Source organism: Mastomys coucha, unplaced genomic scaffold, assembly GCF_008632895.1.
Source record: "Mastomys coucha isolate ucsf_1 unplaced genomic scaffold, UCSF_Mcou_1 pScaffold15, whole genome shotgun sequence".
NCBI classification, from domain to species: Eukaryota; Metazoa; Chordata; class Mammalia; order Rodentia; family Muridae; genus Mastomys; species Mastomys coucha.
In genome coordinates, this window is record NW_022196897.1 from 92,401,544 (window position 1) to 92,418,342 (window position 16,799).

Below are 16,799 nucleotides of genomic sequence, written 5' to 3' on the forward strand. Positions count from 1 at the left end.
TTTTTGGTATGTGTTGGGGGAACACCTTTTTTTTGGTGTTATTGCAATGCATGGCATTGATAGGGTCTCCTTGGTCACGCTGGGTTGGAGGGGACTTTTCATGATTTCTGTTGCTGTTACCTTGTCAAGTATGAACCTCCACTCTACCAGCCTGCACAAGAAAACATTTTATTGCTCATTCCCGATGCATATTTAATCTTTGTAGACACCCCTGTTAATAACTACTCAGCACTGCTTTCCTTCCCTTACAAAGGGGGTGGGGGATCTTCCAGGTCTCCTGGAAAGAGGAATGAATACAGGCTGAGACCATGGAGCCACATGTTAGTGATGGGGAAGCAGGAAGAACGGCTAATTCTATTGTAGTCAGTGTGGTACACATGGGACCAGCATGCCCACACCTCTCTCTGAAGCACTTCACCTCATCTTGAATTCCCTAAGACTGTATTTGCCAAAGAGCCTAAATCTAATCATTATCAATTTGCTTCCTTATTTAGATTAATTTAATCAGTAAATTGCCAACCAAATATTTTGGCTAGCGTGACTTACTCAGCAATAGTGCACTGTAGGAACATTCCAGCCAGCTTGATTCCTCCACCTGAGCAGCCTGGCTGGGGGGTGAGGGGGGTGGGTCCTGGAGAACTGCAGCCTGACTGGGTGCAGTTCATGGTGGGGGTCCTGGAGAGCTATAGCCCAGAAGCATCCCCATCATTAGAGTGATCCTTCGAACATGACTTCAAACAGAACAGGCAGTTCACAAAGAAGACATTCATTTTGGCATGAGGCAAGTGATAGTAATCGCTGAGTCCCAACAACTATAGTCTACACCATCCGACATCCTGGCAAAGCTTACAACAGAGGCTGCTGCCCCTCTTTTTGTAGTAAAAGTGAGATAAACCAGGGGGTACCTATATCAGAGGGAGGCCCACACCCAGAAGCTTCGTAAGAAGTCGGATAAAGCTTTCACAGCGTAAAGAGCTTAAAGCATGGGACTCTTTGGAAAATGCCGGGCTGGGCTGGGCTCAGGGTGGGGCTGGAGAGTTTGAATTCTTGATTTCTCAGTGCAAAGGGAGCTATATGTGCTATTTATTCTCTGCTATTAATAGCCTCAGCAAGATGTTATCTGAGGTGCTCATAGACACAGAGAAGTGTTTTTCCTTCTTCAAGAAAGCACACCCATGAGGTAATAACACTAATCTCTGGATTCAGAACTCTTCGTTTTCTTGATAGTTTTGTAGACCCTAGTTTGGTTTTTGCTAGGCACTCAGTTTCATCTGATACTCTTCCTGTTCTCTCCAGCCACTCCCCACACCCCAGCCACCCTGTCTTTACAGAGACTAAATATTCATGCCTCCTGCCTAGCCAAGTAGAACAGAAATCGCTCCCTTCCTGCCCAGCCATTCCTAACAGTAGAAAGTACCTAATGGAGCTGTGGAACGGATTTCCACAAATGGTCATGATGCAGCCTTTCATCCCACCTGCCTTCTTTATGCCCCATCCTGCTGAGGTGTATGGATTTCATTTTAGGCCATAATCATCTAGATAGCTGACTTTTGCTGTAATTGATGTCAGTGTTTTATAGATTTTCTGCATTAAGCAGAAGACTAAGTGGCTTTTACTTTAAAACTAGTCAATTAGCCCAAGCTTACTGGATGCCATCATGAGGTCAGGTTGTCTGTTGCTAAAGGATTGGAGAAGCAACTGGGTGTTCCGAATCTTTGGTTGTCAGGAACCAGCAAGGGTTAAAGTGAGGTCTCTAAGCAGAGCAAGGCATCCTGTGGCCAGTTCCCAGGCAGCTCTTCCAGGTCTCCTTTCCATGAACTGTCATGAGAGTAAACTGGTACGTCCACGTACAAGAAAGAATTTTTGGAAAAGAGAAAGCAGCAGAATCGAGGGAAAGAATTGTTATGGGGCTGCCGGGAATAAACGTCATTGATCTTATGAAGAAGATTCGAAACCTGTGGCTGAATAAATCAAACTTCTTGCAGAAAAAGAATGTTAATTAACTGGAAAGGGAGAAAAAATGGAAACCAAAAAAAAAAAAATTAATCAAGAATCCAAAGAAGACAAAACGATGAGTGAGTGTTCCTTAAAAGCCATTCTGAGCTCTAATGGGGAGGCTGGGATTACAGATAACATAATAAACCTCCCGTGAGTTATGGCTTCCTGAAAATCGGCATGAAACCTTACCTGAAGAAGGAGGATTAAAAGTATTGATTGCATTCTGTTCTTAGGTTTTCGAGACTGGGTTCCAAAGGAGCTTCAAAGGGTAGGCTGTGTGGAGCTCTTAAACACAGTCCAGAGGCGCATTCGGCCCAAGCTCCATGTGTTTGGTGGAATTCACGAAGGTAAGGACACAGGATGGACTACATGCCACTTTCCATGACCTTGAACTCTCTAGGCAGGCAGCCTAGGCTAGACATGGCTTGGTGAGAACACGGTGGTTCTCGAGCTTTACCCAAAAGGAACCCTTTTATGAGATGAAACCTCATGAGAAAAGCTCATGCCTATGAAGCTGATAAATATTTTGTATTGTTGTCTCTTAAGTAGAAAGGCAAGTAGGAGCCCTGTGTGGCTTACTTTACCACAGGCCCCACACTCTCCCAGGCAGCCCTGGAGTCCAGGGCTAATAACCATTGCTACAGCACCAAAAAGGCCAGATTTTTTTTTCTTTAAGGGAGTTAGACAAGTTGACCCGGAGGGCAGACACAGTCCAAAGCATCTAGAGTCCCTGTCTGTGTCTGTGGTGTCTGACATGCCAAACACAGAAAAAGCCAGGAACAGAGGCTGATCTCTGCCGAGTTACTCTGTATGGGCAAGGAAAGCTTCCTAACAGATATGGGAGGAAACGCCCACTGCAAATCAACATTTCCTTACTATGCTCCGAACTGTCAGAAATTGTTAGCACTGTTGGCTAAGGTTAATTGAAACCATGAAATCTCTAGCAGAAAATGTCCGATTGTTGGTTTCTGACTTTAAAGGTAAGTTGAGTCAAGGTCCCAGAACCCAAAAGTTTCAAGGAAACTTCAAGGCCCTTGGTTTTTGTCTATTCTGCCTTTTCAAACCGGGATGTCACTGGGCTTTGGTAGTCAAGCAGAGTCAGCTGATCTTGGGGTCTCAGAAGCTACAGGACTGGCCGGGGCGTGCAGATTTGAGTGAGGCAGAAGTGATTGTATGGGCAGCTGCCATGATTCCCACCCCCTGCTCACTGTGGCTCTCTGGAGTTACTTATAAAGGTCAGAGTCAAGTTGAGGTGTGTGGGGCCATGTGTTTGGTGAAATGGAATGCCAAGTTTACTCCACAGAGTCCACACCGCACAGTGGCTTCCTAGTTAGATGAATAATAAAAATGTATTGAAAAATCATCCTACAGAGGCCAGAGAAAAATCAACTTGCTCCAAATCAAGCACCAGCTAACTGGCTGGAAAGCAGGGGTGCAGCTCCAACAGGAGAGGCAGAGGGGAGGCATTGGAGGGAGCGGGTGGAGCTGAGTCTCCTCTGCTCCCTAAGCAGGAGTGAGCGAGTATTCTTTAGGAGAGGGGAGAACAGAGATGGGACCGCCTATCTGAACTGTATTTCCTGGAGGACGAGGTGGGGGTGGGGCTGTTATCTTGAAAACTAGTTTGAATTCCTATAAGATTCCTTTGAGTTTGAAATTCACCCTTAAAAAAAAAAAAGGAGTTTAAGTCATTAATTTACCTTAAACTGGCCAGACAACTGGAGAATTCCCCTGAAGCCCCACAATAATAAACTTGCTTTAAAGGGAAGTGATCATATTCAAATAAACGTGACTTGCTTTTATTCACTTAAGACAGCTAAAGAGGGCAGAGAGAGGGCAAATACCAGCCTCTTGATGGAGAGAGATAACAAGACTTTATGACCCCGGAACCAAACAGTGCACATTTTAAATGCAGCTTTTCTTTTCTTAAGAGATTTTTCCATTGACCCTCATTAAGTTCTCCACAGGCTTACTTGGAAAAATTTTAGCAAATGGAGCAGGAGGAGGGTGGAGGGGATAAGAACCTTATCAGTAATTTCTGTAAGTCCTGGTCATTTTATTTCTCCTCTGCTGTTTTTATATACCTCAGAGTCCAGTGCAAACATAGAATGACAGGCTCATTGCAGAAGCTGTAAGGTGTCCCGGGAAATGTGCAAACTTCCAAGAAGCCTACAAATGTCAACATGTTAAAAATTATAAAGAAAGTCTTCCTGCCAGGGATACCATGACATTTTCTCAGCTTTCGTGTTGGGGTGCTTTCTCCCTGTGCTCTGTCTGGGTCTGGTCAGGAAACGGGGTCCTGGGGCGGAGTCTCTACCTACCTCAGTTGAAGAGGCAGTGCTTCCGAGTGATGTGGAACATAGCATTAAAGTCACATAACTCAAGGTAGAATCGGTGACTTGTGGTTAGTTGTCACGGAGACAGATGGTTGCAGGGATGAGGAGGGACCTCAGCTCTCTCGCCTCCCCCCTCCTGGAGCCAGGTTGTGCTCTTAGGCTGCCCGCTTCCTTCCTGAAACTTAATGGTTAATGCAGGAGTTTGAAATGAAGACGATACTTTAAAGGCAGGGGAATACTTCTCTTTATTCTCAGTGATTCAGGTGTCCCGTCTTTCGCCTGACGAGTTCAGCATTTAAGCAAAGGGGACACAGGGGAGAATCGCTCTGTGTTGGAGGGAGAACTCTCCCCTTTTAAAGCAAACAGCAAAATTTGGCCAGAAGCTCCTGAAATCTGTGGTCTCTGGAAAGGTCCACTGAACTTCATCTCCCTGCCCTCGGACAGAGATGTCCTTGTTCTACCTACCTGTGGCCCTGTGTTCGACCGCCGCCATCACTGTGTATACTTGAGTAACTGTGACACTGTCTTCCTACAGGGTACGGCATCATGACGGACGGTTACACCACCTACATCAATGCTTCCACCTGTACAGTCAGCTTCCAGCCGACCAACCCTCCCATCATATTTGACCTTCCAAACCCACAGGGCTCCTAAAGCGCTCAGCATCCCATTGCAATGTGAGGGACAGTCTACAAACTGCCATTTTTCTAACTATAAACTCACATTCTCTGACTTGTTTATTTCCAAATCCTGTGAGTTCTTTTTGTAAATTGTCGGAACAGGAGGGGGGGAAAAAAGATGATAGCGTTGTGCCGCCTATTTTTGCTTTTTGAGTGGGGTATCCATTTGAAATCAAAAGAGCGTTGTGAATTTGTAAAATGACTTCTGTTTGCTCAAAGGCCACGCCATTGTAAATTGTTAGTGTTTGCCAAAGGACAGCCAAGCTTTCTTTAAAAAAAAAAAAAAAAAGATGATTTTAAAAAGTCTTATTTGAATATGCTTTAAGCTGAAAGGAAAAGATTTAAAAAAAAAAAAAAAAAAAAGACAGAAAGAAACTCAAAGGCAGTGGTTTGAAAATCACCCAGATTTGCACAACTCTGAGTATTGTTTGATATGTTTTAATTTTCAATGTTTTGTTGTTGTTTTCTTGGTATTGCCTCACTTTTATTTTACAGATGTGGCCCCAATTTAAAGCAATCTCAACAGAAGTTGGTTTGGAAAAACCTTAGCCTCACCCTGGCTCTAAAGAGGACAGTGTCCGAGGTGGGGGAGAACGGCGCTCCCGCGGAGGCTTAGCCAGAGAGATGCATACATAACATGATGCCACCAACTCACTGTTTGTTTCTTTTAAATTATTTGAGCTTTAAAAGTAAGGAAACAAGAATCCGTCAAGAGATAGTCATGCAAGGAAAAAGAAAGTGTGCAGACCCCTTTTCAATATGGATTTATATATAAAACTATTTTTCATGCATTACGACTCAGTTGGGAGTTTAATCTTACCAAGGACAGTACAACTGCAAAGCAACATCGGCAGCAACACATCAGACGTCCGAAGGAACTGACCCATTCTTTCTGCGAACTCGAGGTCTTAAAGAGCTTGAGCCCAGTCTAGGTACAGTAACCAGTGTGTATAGACTTCATCGGATGCATTGGAAGCGAACTAAATAAGGCTTAGTTGTCCTTTCTATTTAAATGCCCTGCATTGTCTTCTCACTCCCCTTCCCCCCCTCCCATTTTGCACTGTGTGTTGATGCAATCTTTGCTAGCACAAAATATTGTTGCTAATAATCCTTTCTGGTCTCCCATTGTCCATGCCATTGAGCGCTATTCTATTTTATGTTACCTTCAAATTTAGGAAAGCAGTTGTTTTCTTTAAATTTATTGTGATATTCTATATCTAGCGGCCTTTATATGCAAATAAAATTGCAAGATTTTTAAATCTGTGCTGCACTGTGTGGTTGGGCTGCCTGGGGGAGGGGGTGGATTTGGCCTAGGACTACGATGATTTATTTACATGCGATTTGAGTAATTCCCTGCTGAACAATTAAAATAGTGGGCTTGTTTTTCTAATTTCTCAATAAATGTTTCTGGCCTACCAATCACAGGCTGGCAGGTACATTGATAAGGCACTGAGGGTTGGCTCTCCCTGCAGCATACTGCCATTTGTCTTGTCTTAGGTTGCAGAAGGTGCAGCTTCCGTCTTCAGCCACTAGAATGTCTAGGGGACAGAGAGACGGTCAAGGCTGTGACTGCTGTTTGGAATGCGTCATTGATACAGAGCAGAGGGTGCCTCAGAGGACAGGCATCCACTCACTAAACATTCTCATTTATCCTCATGACACGGAGTGGTCACCCCCACCCCACTGTTTCATTCTTGTTTTAATGATTCCACTAACATGTTCTTTCAGTGAGAAGACAGGGACAGTGGTGGGCTGGGAAATTGTATATACCTCTTTTATTTTGTCTAGAACAGTGGTTCTTAGCCTTCCTAATGCTACAACTCCTTAATACAGTTCCTCATGTTGTAATAACCTCTAACCATATAATCATTTTGTTGTTACTTCATAACTGTTATTTCACCACTGTTATGAATCGTAATGTAAATATATGATGTTCAATATGTCTGATATCCGACCCTTGGTGACCCTCAGGTTGAGAATAACTGGTCTAAAAGAACCATTGAGGAAAAGCAATAGGGTCTTGCTATTTTTTTTAATTTTGTAATTATATTTATGTACAGAAAACTTAGTGTACATTTAACCCAATTTAGTGGCCAGTTCTTTAGCTTTTGCCTTTTCCAGCTTGGCAATTCAAGCCACAGACTTAGGACCCAGGACGTTGCCTCCCCAGTGGCTACGGATCTCGTCCTGTCTGTCATTATAATTGGTCCTAATAGCTTCCACCAGCTTAGCCAGAGCACCCTTGTCTTCAGAGTTAACCTGTGTGAAGGCAACAGTGGTGCATGTCTTCCTGAGGACCAGGCACCCCAGCTAGCCTTTCCCTTGATGATGCAGTAGGACACCCCCGTCTTTCAACACTGGGCAGGCAGGAAAACCACCAGTTCATTGGGGTCTACATCATGGGCAATCACCACCAGCTGAGCCTTCTTGTTCTCCAGTAAGGTGGTAACTGTATTGCCTCCTGCTCAGAGGACGGGTAGTCTCTTAGTTGGGACATCCTCTTTGCCAGCAGCTTTCTTCTCAGTCCAGGCCAGTAGCCTTTGCTTCTTCTCTTGCTTTGTCTCTGTCCCGTACTTGTGGGCAAGCTTAAGCAGCTGAGTAGCTGTTTGCCTGTTGTCTTAGTCAGGGTTTCTATTCCTGCTCAAACATCATGACCAAGAAGCAAGTTGGGGAGGAAAGGGTTTATTCAGCTTACTTCCACATTGCTGTTTATCACCAAAGGAAGTCAGGACTGGAACTCAAGCAGGTCAGGAAGCAGGAGCTGATGCAAAGGCCATGGAGAGATGTTCCTTGCTGGCTTGCTTTCCCTGGCTTGCTCAGCCTGCTCTCTTATAGAATCCAAGACTTCCAGCCCAGGGATGGCACCACCCACAAGGGGCCCTACCCCCTTGATCACTAACTGAGAAAATGCCCCACAGCTGGATCTCATGGAGGCACTTCCCCAACTGAAGCTCCCTTCTGTGATAACTCCAGCCTGTGTCAAGTTGACACACAAAAACAGCCAGTACACCTGTCCAGGGCTTAGGTGAACTGGTTAATGGCAGGAGGTACTTTGAGATGCTTATAGAGGATGGCTCTTTGCTGCTTCAGCCTGATGTATCGAGGCCATTTGACAAAGCGTGTTAGATCTCTTTTGGGCTGGATGTCCTGCCCAATACTGACGTTCTTGGGCCTTTTCTCAAACAAAGGATTGACCACCTTCTTGGCCTCCTGTTTCTTGGTGATGGCGGGTTCTGGGGCCACCTTCTTCCCCTTCGCCTTCTTTCCTTTGGGCATCTTGCTCGACTGGTGGAGAGAGAAAGAAAAGGGAATTGTCAGGTCTTGGTATTGTTGTTTGTAGGGGTTTTGCTTGTTTCTAAAAGGTTATTTTGTTTTTTTATTTAATTATTGTTTCAATTTTCTGAAATAGTGTCTCAGATAACCCAGACTGACCTAGAATTCTGTGTAACAGAGGACGACCTTGAACACTCGATCCTCCTGTCTCCACTTTCTAACTGCTGGGTTTACAAGGGCACACCCCCCCGCACCCAGAATTGCAATAAGATCTTAAATCTGTGGTACATCTATGGACTACTTTGCAGTCTGTGCCCACTGCATTGCATTTCCATTTGGTCTAACCATTGTGATTCCTTTGATGCTGTTCCCAGAAGGAATTCTTGATTTCAGCACCAGCTGGATCAGTCTTCATCAAAGGACAGCACGAATTCTCATAATTTTCTCTGTCCATTTTAGTCGTGTCTCTTAGGCTTGTCAGTTTCTGATCTGACACTGTACAACAGGTGCACGGGCTTCCCAACCAGAAGAGCCTGTGACTGTGGGAGCTGAGATGGATGAGGTCCTGAGAGAAGCTGACAATCCTCCCTTAATCTGCTGACTTGGTGTGAAGATTGTTGCCTTGGTGCCCTTCCCTAGGGGATGGACAGAGAGGCAGAGAACTGAACAGACATTTCCCCTGGCAGTTAACCATGGCCTGGGCTCAGACACCTCTAAAAGGCAAAGGAAGATCTCCAGGGATAGAGGTATGATCCTGAGGACGTGTGTGTGTGTGTGTGTGTGTGTGTGTGTGTGTGTGTGTGTGTGTGTGTACAGCTATTGAAACCACATTTAAACACAAGCTAATTAAGTGAAACACTTTGCTAAAATTGCCTTCCAGTGTATACTCTCAGGAAATGGCCCATTCTGCTATAGCTAGAGCATTGGACTGACCATCCACAGAAATTTCTGCAACCAGGCCACATTCCACATGCATGAACTGTTTCCAGGGCTTCCGTAAGGACTGGGTGAAGCCTTCTCTGTTGGCATAACATAGCAAGGCATCATTCAAAAATGGTGGCTATAAACGTAGCGCTTTAAATTTAAATCAGTGGTACGTCTATGGACTACTTTGCAGTCTGTGCCCACTGCATTGCATTTCATGATCAGGCAATCTGATGAACAGGTTTCATATTTTATTTTCATCCTCAAATTCTAAGGACTCATAAGCCCCAGTTGATAGAAAATCAACACCACCTGCCAACAGAGTAGATTTCCTTAGGAAAGTGAAAGGTTCTAAGCCAGCTCTATCTGAGTCCATCACAATGTCCTTTCTGTGAACTCTTCCTATAACCAGGAAAATTAATGCCTAAAAGCTAACAGAAAGCCAGAGGACCTGAGACATTGTCTGTGCCACATGTCAGTGCCTACTAAAGCACCACCTTTCAATGTGGCTTAGTGACAACATCAAGTTGGAGGCCCAGGACATCGCAAGGGCCATAGAAGCTCCCGAGCCAGCCCAAGTCCTGGCTTCCTCTTGGACTAACAACAATGTCTTCAGGAAGAAGCATGTTATGTGAACTCTGACATGGAGATATCTGTCTGGCATCTGGTAAAGAGTAGTGTGTTTGTTCAGTTTGGTCACCCTGCTCTGTCTCTGTATTCTCCAGGCAGGATTCTGTCTGTTGACCCTTTTCCCCAGAGAGGTTCAATAGCCTTGTGTCTGAGGAGCTGTTTGTGTTCATGCTTTGTGAACTGAAACCAACTCCCTTTTTAAAGAAATATGGGCATATATGAGAAGCAGACCAGGGAGCCTGAGTTTCTAGCTTAGATATCACACCTTACACAATCTCCTCTAATCCTTGATTAGAGAGAGGTTTTGAGTACTAAGTTGCTAGCATGGTACATACTGGTGTGCCGTCTCTTGGGTTGTCTCTTCCCCCCGAAGCTCACCATTTCTTTCTAGCTCTGTTTGTGCATGATTTGCCCTTGTGCCAAGACATTATTTTGTCTTACAAAGATGATAGGAGATTGCTGAAATCCCTTTCAGGGACAGGTCAATATTACTCTGACAGATGGCCAGCATTACGTCTGCCTTCATCTACATGGCGTAAGTAAATAAGACTGTGACCCAGGTCAACTGGGAGGATTTAGGGTTTGTCTATTGCAGATAAAGCACTTGGTATGCCCAAGAATGATGCCATTCCCATCATGTCCCCTGAAAATGCCTGTCTCTGATAAACCTGGGATACCCCTCTGTTGGTTTACTTCTCTGTGTCTTTTCCTGTTCCTGTTCTCATTTATTTAATTGCTAAGCAACAGTGAACTGAGGTATCCTTTGTCTTCCAATTGAGGCATCTTTGAACACTGCTGTACCTGGGTAGGAAGGTCCTGGTTCAGAAGTCTTTGTCTGTGCTTTTCATAGAAAGTTCCCAACTTCTTGCTAGAAATCAGCCTTAAGACAGAAAATTTTTCTCCTACTTGGTAACCATTAGCTGAATTGCTGAGTGTGTGTGTTTTAAATATCTGCTCACTTCTTCCTAGAAGATGAAAATGCACCATTACCAAAGCTCCATGAGACCTCCCACTCTTACTTGGTTCCTATATAGAGTTCACCTCTGCAGATCATTTGAGGTTCACAGAGGGCCACTGGCCCTCACCATGGTCACCAAAGCTAATCAAAGATAAAACCCCATGTTAATACTGTACTCTTAATGTTGAACTTGAACAATTTTCAACTTGGTATTCAGAAATAATCAGGATTACGAGTTCAGCTTTGGCCAGAAAGAGGATGGTTTTGTAGTAGAGTATCATTAACTTGTGAGGGACAAACTGGGTAGTTGAAAAGAAACCTCAGAGTGTAGGGCCTCTGGATGTTCCTCAAAAGGTGAGCTTCCCCTCTGTCATACAGTCTGCTGATGGCAACTCTGCAGATACCCAATTCCTCCTGGTCAAGGGAGAGATGAGTGCATGGGTTCCATCCTGCCTACATCAGAACGAAGTTCACTCTCTCATTTGCTTGACATGCACATGCATGTGTGTGCAGGTTCTGGAAGCTTCCGGGTTCTGGAAAGATGTCCACCTCTGATACACACCGATGGCCTTGACTATAAGCTTTTCTTTCTCCAGCCCCAGATCCACTCTATAGAGTGGGTCAAATTTATCCCTCACAACCCATATATCAGAAGGTAATACCATTGGGGTCCTGCAAGGAGGAAGAAATTATTCTGCTTGTCATAATTTCTTAAAGCGAAATTGTTTTTAAAAGGAAATTAAATCCTGCCATTTATCTTAACTTCCTGTTAGTCACAGCCCTTCAGACAAGAAAGGTAATCCTTGAGACTGCATGGCATATGAGGGGAACTAAAAACCCACACTGGCAACAAAGCTTTTAAAATTCCTGTCTACCTAATTCGAACTACCTAACAAAACATTGTGGTGGGTTCCCTTGACTCCTGTTTCCTTCTGGGATAAGGAAAGCCTTACAGGAGAAAAATCTTGAGGTCGAGGCTCTTTCCTATCCAAGCGCATCTGAGTCTGCATGATGGTGAGAGAGGAATGCATTTCCATTAGGAGGCCCAGCCGCGGCCACACTAAAAGCGGGAACAGACTAAACATACAAAGGCGAGCGCTTCTTTCCCATCCATCAGATTTGAGTTTTATGAAGCCACAGTTACCATGAGGTGCTTCTAAGCACTCAGCACCTTCTCACCAGGAGAAAGAGTCTGTGATTTCATGGTCCATTTCTACCCTGATGTTGGTAGATGATCTTGGAGATAGGCTGAGCTTTTCAGTAGAGGCTCCTGAAATAACAAGTGACCTGGGACACAAATGCTCCTCCCATGCCTGGGCTCACAAGCATGCACCTGCTGCAGTCCCTGTCATGCTCACATGACAGCCATGTAATTCTTCCAGGAACTCATATTTTCTGGTTGCTTCCCTCAGCTTCCTCAGTCCCTTTGATGCTGCAGTAGCTACCCACACATCTCTGGGTGTTGTTTGTGTACTTGTGAGCTGAATCCAGTGTTCATTTCTTCTATATGAGTGTTTCCAGCTCCTCCGGTCAAGGAGATGATTTCTTAATAAATTCATCAGTTTGGTAAACAATAGCTTGGCCTGCGAGAAAAATGAGCAAAGTTACGAACGGCAGATGAAGCCTACAAATATGTACTGAGCACTATAAACCAGGTTGTAGGCTAGTAAGATTTATTTGTACAACCCAGTGCTTGCTTCACATGAATCTTAAAATGGGGTGGGGAGAATAAGGTACATGAAAGTAAATGGCAAGAACAGGGTTAAGTTACAGGTCCAGGCAATGAAGGGAAATCGGGATTGGTCAGACAGAGGCTTCCCAGGTTGCATGAATGGCCATAGTTACAGAGAAGCACAAGGTGAAGGTCCAAGTCTGAAACAGACATAGGTAGCTAACAGTGGCAGTCATAACATCAATCCTATACAGCTTCATTCCGGGAGAAGGAAAAGCACGGTGGCCAGTGGCAACTACAAGTGTGTCACGTAGCTGGTTTGTTTTCTTAATTTACTCTATGAAATGGCTTTCTCTAATGGCATGCCATTGACGAAATGCACCATAATGTCCCCATCCATCACCTCCAAATGCTTTTGCATGCATCAGTTCTTGACTTGTTTTCTCTCGTTCAGCACATAAATGAGAGGAATGATTTATCCAAGGCCACCAGTTACTTTTATATGGAATCTGAAATAGCTCTCTGGAGAAATACTGCCCTGAGCACTCTCTGTGCTTTTCTGAGCTCATACTACAGGGTGTCTTTGGCCAGGGATTGCATGGGCACCTTCCTGATGACTGTTTCCAGGGGAAACTGGTCCAGATGTCCATCCACTTTGGCTGTGACTCGACATTTGGTAAGTGTGACCAGGAGCAGTGTATTACGGAGTGCGGAAGTCAGCACACTCGCCTTTGTTGTGAGTGAAAATTGAGCTGTCAGATGCCTCCTCGCCCCTACCTCCACTCCACCCCCATCTCCACCTCACCCCTACCTCCACCCCAACCCCACCTCCACCCCATCCCCAACCCCAAAATGCTTTCCTGAAATCACACTCATCACATATGCAAGGGTGTGTATTTATTTTCTTCACTTTACCAACCTGCTCTTTGACCTCTGTCTCTCCGTGGTGGGGATATCTAGCTCCCATCCCTCAGGATTTTGCATAGATCAATAAAGGGTCTTTAAGGGAGCAGACCGTGGTACTTCTATGTAGGACCTAGCACTGTTTCAAGGAGGAAACAGTCTATATAGTTTTTGTCTCATCCGATGAAGATGAGAGTGGACATAAAAGGTCAAAGCATCAAATGACAGACCTGCACCATTAAACACACCATTCCTGGCTGTAGCATTAATTTAGTGGTACAGTCTTTAAAGTGCCATATTTTTACCTTCTTGGTTCTTATCTCAAAAAAAAAATATGTAAAATGTAACTTGGATAGTTTCAACTGAGAATATTTGCTGAAATTGGCTCTGCAGGGACAACAGAAATAAGTATGCATCACAAATGACCTTTCATTAAAGTATTCCTTGGTAGGCATACATGCCTCGATAATGTGATGTGTAATAGATAACACATTCACCCCTTAATAAATAAAAGTGAAATAAAGTGTTCAAGGGGTAAGAACTTGCTTAGTTTTCGAAAGGGCTGAATGAACAGTGTTAAAAACACCAAGTCACTAGTCCCAGTGGGAGCCATACACAGGCTGCACCTTTTCTAAAATGTAAAAACTGTGGTAGATTGGCAGAGTGCTTTTCTCTTGACATTGGTTGTTGTTGTTTAATAAATCATCTTCACAGAGGAAGGTGGCGTTGGTGGGAATAGCACACAGGAATAACAACAATAAGGAATTCAGGTTTTTATTGAAAGTGTGAATTGACAAATTTATCTTCTGTGATGTCAGGACATCCTTGAACAAAGAGACAGGTGAGGACTCTGATTATCTCATTAATATGGAATCTATTGGCTCTATGGGAGACAAGGAGGACTGGACCCCTCCCCACAATATCTGTAATGAGCTTTTCCTCACAAGGGCACGGTCTGCTCGGTGAGGATACTCCTCTCACAGAAAGCTTTCCCTCAACAAATTATATCTCCAGTGAAGTGACAATGTGCAGGTGATTCTAGCTGTCTGTGGATTCAGCGGTATCCTATTTATTGACATGAATATTTATACCCAAGCCAGTTGGTTGTATAGCTTGGCTGGGATGCTGAAAACATCATCTACTGTTTTTTAAAGCTCAGCACTCTCAGGGCTATTTAAAGAACCCTTCCATCACCACCACTTTGGACCACCACTTTGAATGCTAAAAGCAATTCAACAGAAACACTCTCTCACATCTCCCTAAATAATTATTGCTAACCTAGAGGCAATTCTGCAGGGAAATGTGTATTAATATTATATGGTTTCCTTTCAACGAAGTTTTGTAAAATGATCATCACTCTTCAGTTGAACTCATGTGCTATGCCTTTAGCTTAGTAGAAAGTGTTCCTACTATTCATGTTCATTCAAAGGGATGCTGTGTTGACCCTCATCCTAAGGATGAGGTTTAGAGTGGAGGTGTCACACCAGTATGCACATTTAGAGGCTCTGTTGAGGTCAGTGATGCAAGTCTACCCCTAGAGCCTTGCTACAGATAAATAATATTTATCATGTGGCCATTGTAGGCTAGGTACTTATTTAGTGGAAGATTTAGTCCAGAGCTAGGCGAGGAGAACGTCTACCCAGACGTTTTTCTCCAGTAACCTTAGCTAACTATGGTGGTCCAACCAGCATCAGGACAAATGAATTGGTTTTATACCAAGACATCAGTATAAAACTCAGCACTGCCATTGGTCTTTCCCAACCTGCCCTCCTGTAGTACACAGTCCAGATATCCTCCAGTGATTCTTGCAGATTATGATATGTATGACAGGGAAAACTCGTAAATTAGTTGTAGAAGATTTGATAATAGATCTGTTTTGCTGGAGAAAGAATGTATAGCGATCGATTTCAGGAAAACAGTTGATGGTGTAGATAAAATCTGGCTAAAGCTAAATATCAGAAGTGGAAGTTTTATCTCTATAAATTCCAGTGGGTGCTATGTTACAGCAAATTAATGAGAGCACTCTCTGTTTTCCAACCATTTTAACGTCTTTGACTAATACTGATATTAGCATCAGTAAGCCTGTGTTGGGGCACACCCAAGTAATGAATGTCAAAGGACCACCTTAGAACTCTGGAAATATGTGCCCCTCTCTTTCCCAAAAGCCAGAGCAACTCCACACAAATATGCCTCTGATTAATTTTAAAGGACATAGCTGTAAGGTCAAAACTTTAAACATTTCCCTAACACAGTTAAGAGTTTCCGGTCAACCTTAGTTGTCAGAATAGGTGTGCATAGGACCTGTGCTTTATTAAATTACACACACTTAAAAATATATATCTACATGTATATTTTGCAGAAATGTTCTGTCTATGCAAAATCTTAATGATTAAAGAGTGTGGCTTCAGTTGTTATCCAGAAAGTGTGCTTTTTAGCTGGAGATTCAGCCAGTTTATGTATTTATTTAAATTCTATATGAGGTCTTCAATGGAAATGGAAATTCTTCATTCTCCATTTACACGTGAAAAAAATGATAACATAATTCTAAAGATGAATGCAAGATTACCTTTACAAAGACAGGCAGCACTTGTGCTCATTTCATTCTGCTCTGGGCAGTGTCTGGGCAGTGTCTGTTGTCTTTGCAAAGGTAGAGATTTCACAACATACCAGCTTAAAAGATGGTGGGAAATGCTTCCTAGTTTCTCTGAAAGGAGACTAAATCTGGACGGGAGGAGAGTCACAGAGTGTTTTTCTTTACCTATGTAATTAGGCAGTTTTTAAACTAATAAATTAAAGTAGGTGGTTTGTGTGAGACACGGGAAAAACAAAGACACTGCATGAAAACCTCACAACAGAGTTAATGAGAAAATGCCATTTTTTTGTTTTGTTTTTTGTTGTTGTGGTTTTTCAAGACAGGGTTTCTCTGTGTAGCCCTGGCCTGGAACTCGCTCTGTAGACTAGGCTGGCCTCAAACTCAGAAATCTGCCTGCCTCTGCCTCCCAAGTGCTGGGATTAAAGGTGTGTGCCACCACCTGGCAGAAAATGTCATTCTTTATGTCCTTAATTAAAAAACTGTTCTCTCTTTTTTTTTTTTTTTAATTTTTAAAATGTTTCCAAACCCTGCCAAGGGCAAAGAGAATACTCTCTACCTTGTCACACTATGTTGTAATATAAGGGTTAATGTTTAATGAAACTATTATAGAAGATACGGCCATGAAGGTACATGCATCTTTAATAAACACTTAATACTTTATAAGACATATGATAGCACCCAAATATATCTTATTTGTTCTATGGCTCCTGGAAAACAAAACAAGCAAACAAAACCTCCAGCAACAACAGAAAGCACTACCATATGACTGACCAAAATGAATCATCCCCATGCTAAAGAGAGGTCAACCCCTTAGCCCACTGTGGGGAAGTTAACT

At 43.5% G+C, this 16,799-nt stretch overlaps 1 protein-coding gene and 1 pseudogene across 10 annotated transcripts in view; one reads left to right on the top strand and one right to left on the bottom strand.

Moving 5' to 3' along the window:
- Mpped2 (metallophosphoesterase domain containing 2) overlaps positions 1 to 6,271 on the top strand; it is a 183,474-nt gene extending 177,203 nt beyond the window's left edge. For 7 of the 10 annotated variants that reach the window (XM_031371286.1, XM_031371288.1, XM_031371293.1 and 4 more), the window contains 2 exons: positions 2,232 to 2,345; positions 4,867 to 6,270. In XM_031371286.1, the coding sequence (XP_031227146.1) occupies positions 2,232 to 2,345; positions 4,867 to 4,985 (233 nt within the window). In that variant the 3' untranslated portion in view covers positions 4,986 to 6,270. Of the gene's footprint in view, positions 1 to 2,231; positions 2,346 to 4,866 lie in introns of all 10 variants that reach the window. The other 3 variants (XM_031371285.1, XM_031371289.1, XM_031371287.1) reach the window with 2 other exon arrangements.
- Positions 6,272 to 7,059: 788 nt separating this feature from the next.
- On the bottom strand, positions 7,060 to 8,287 carry LOC116092269 (annotated as a pseudogene).
- Between the last annotated feature and the right edge of the window lie 8,512 nt (positions 8,288 to 16,799).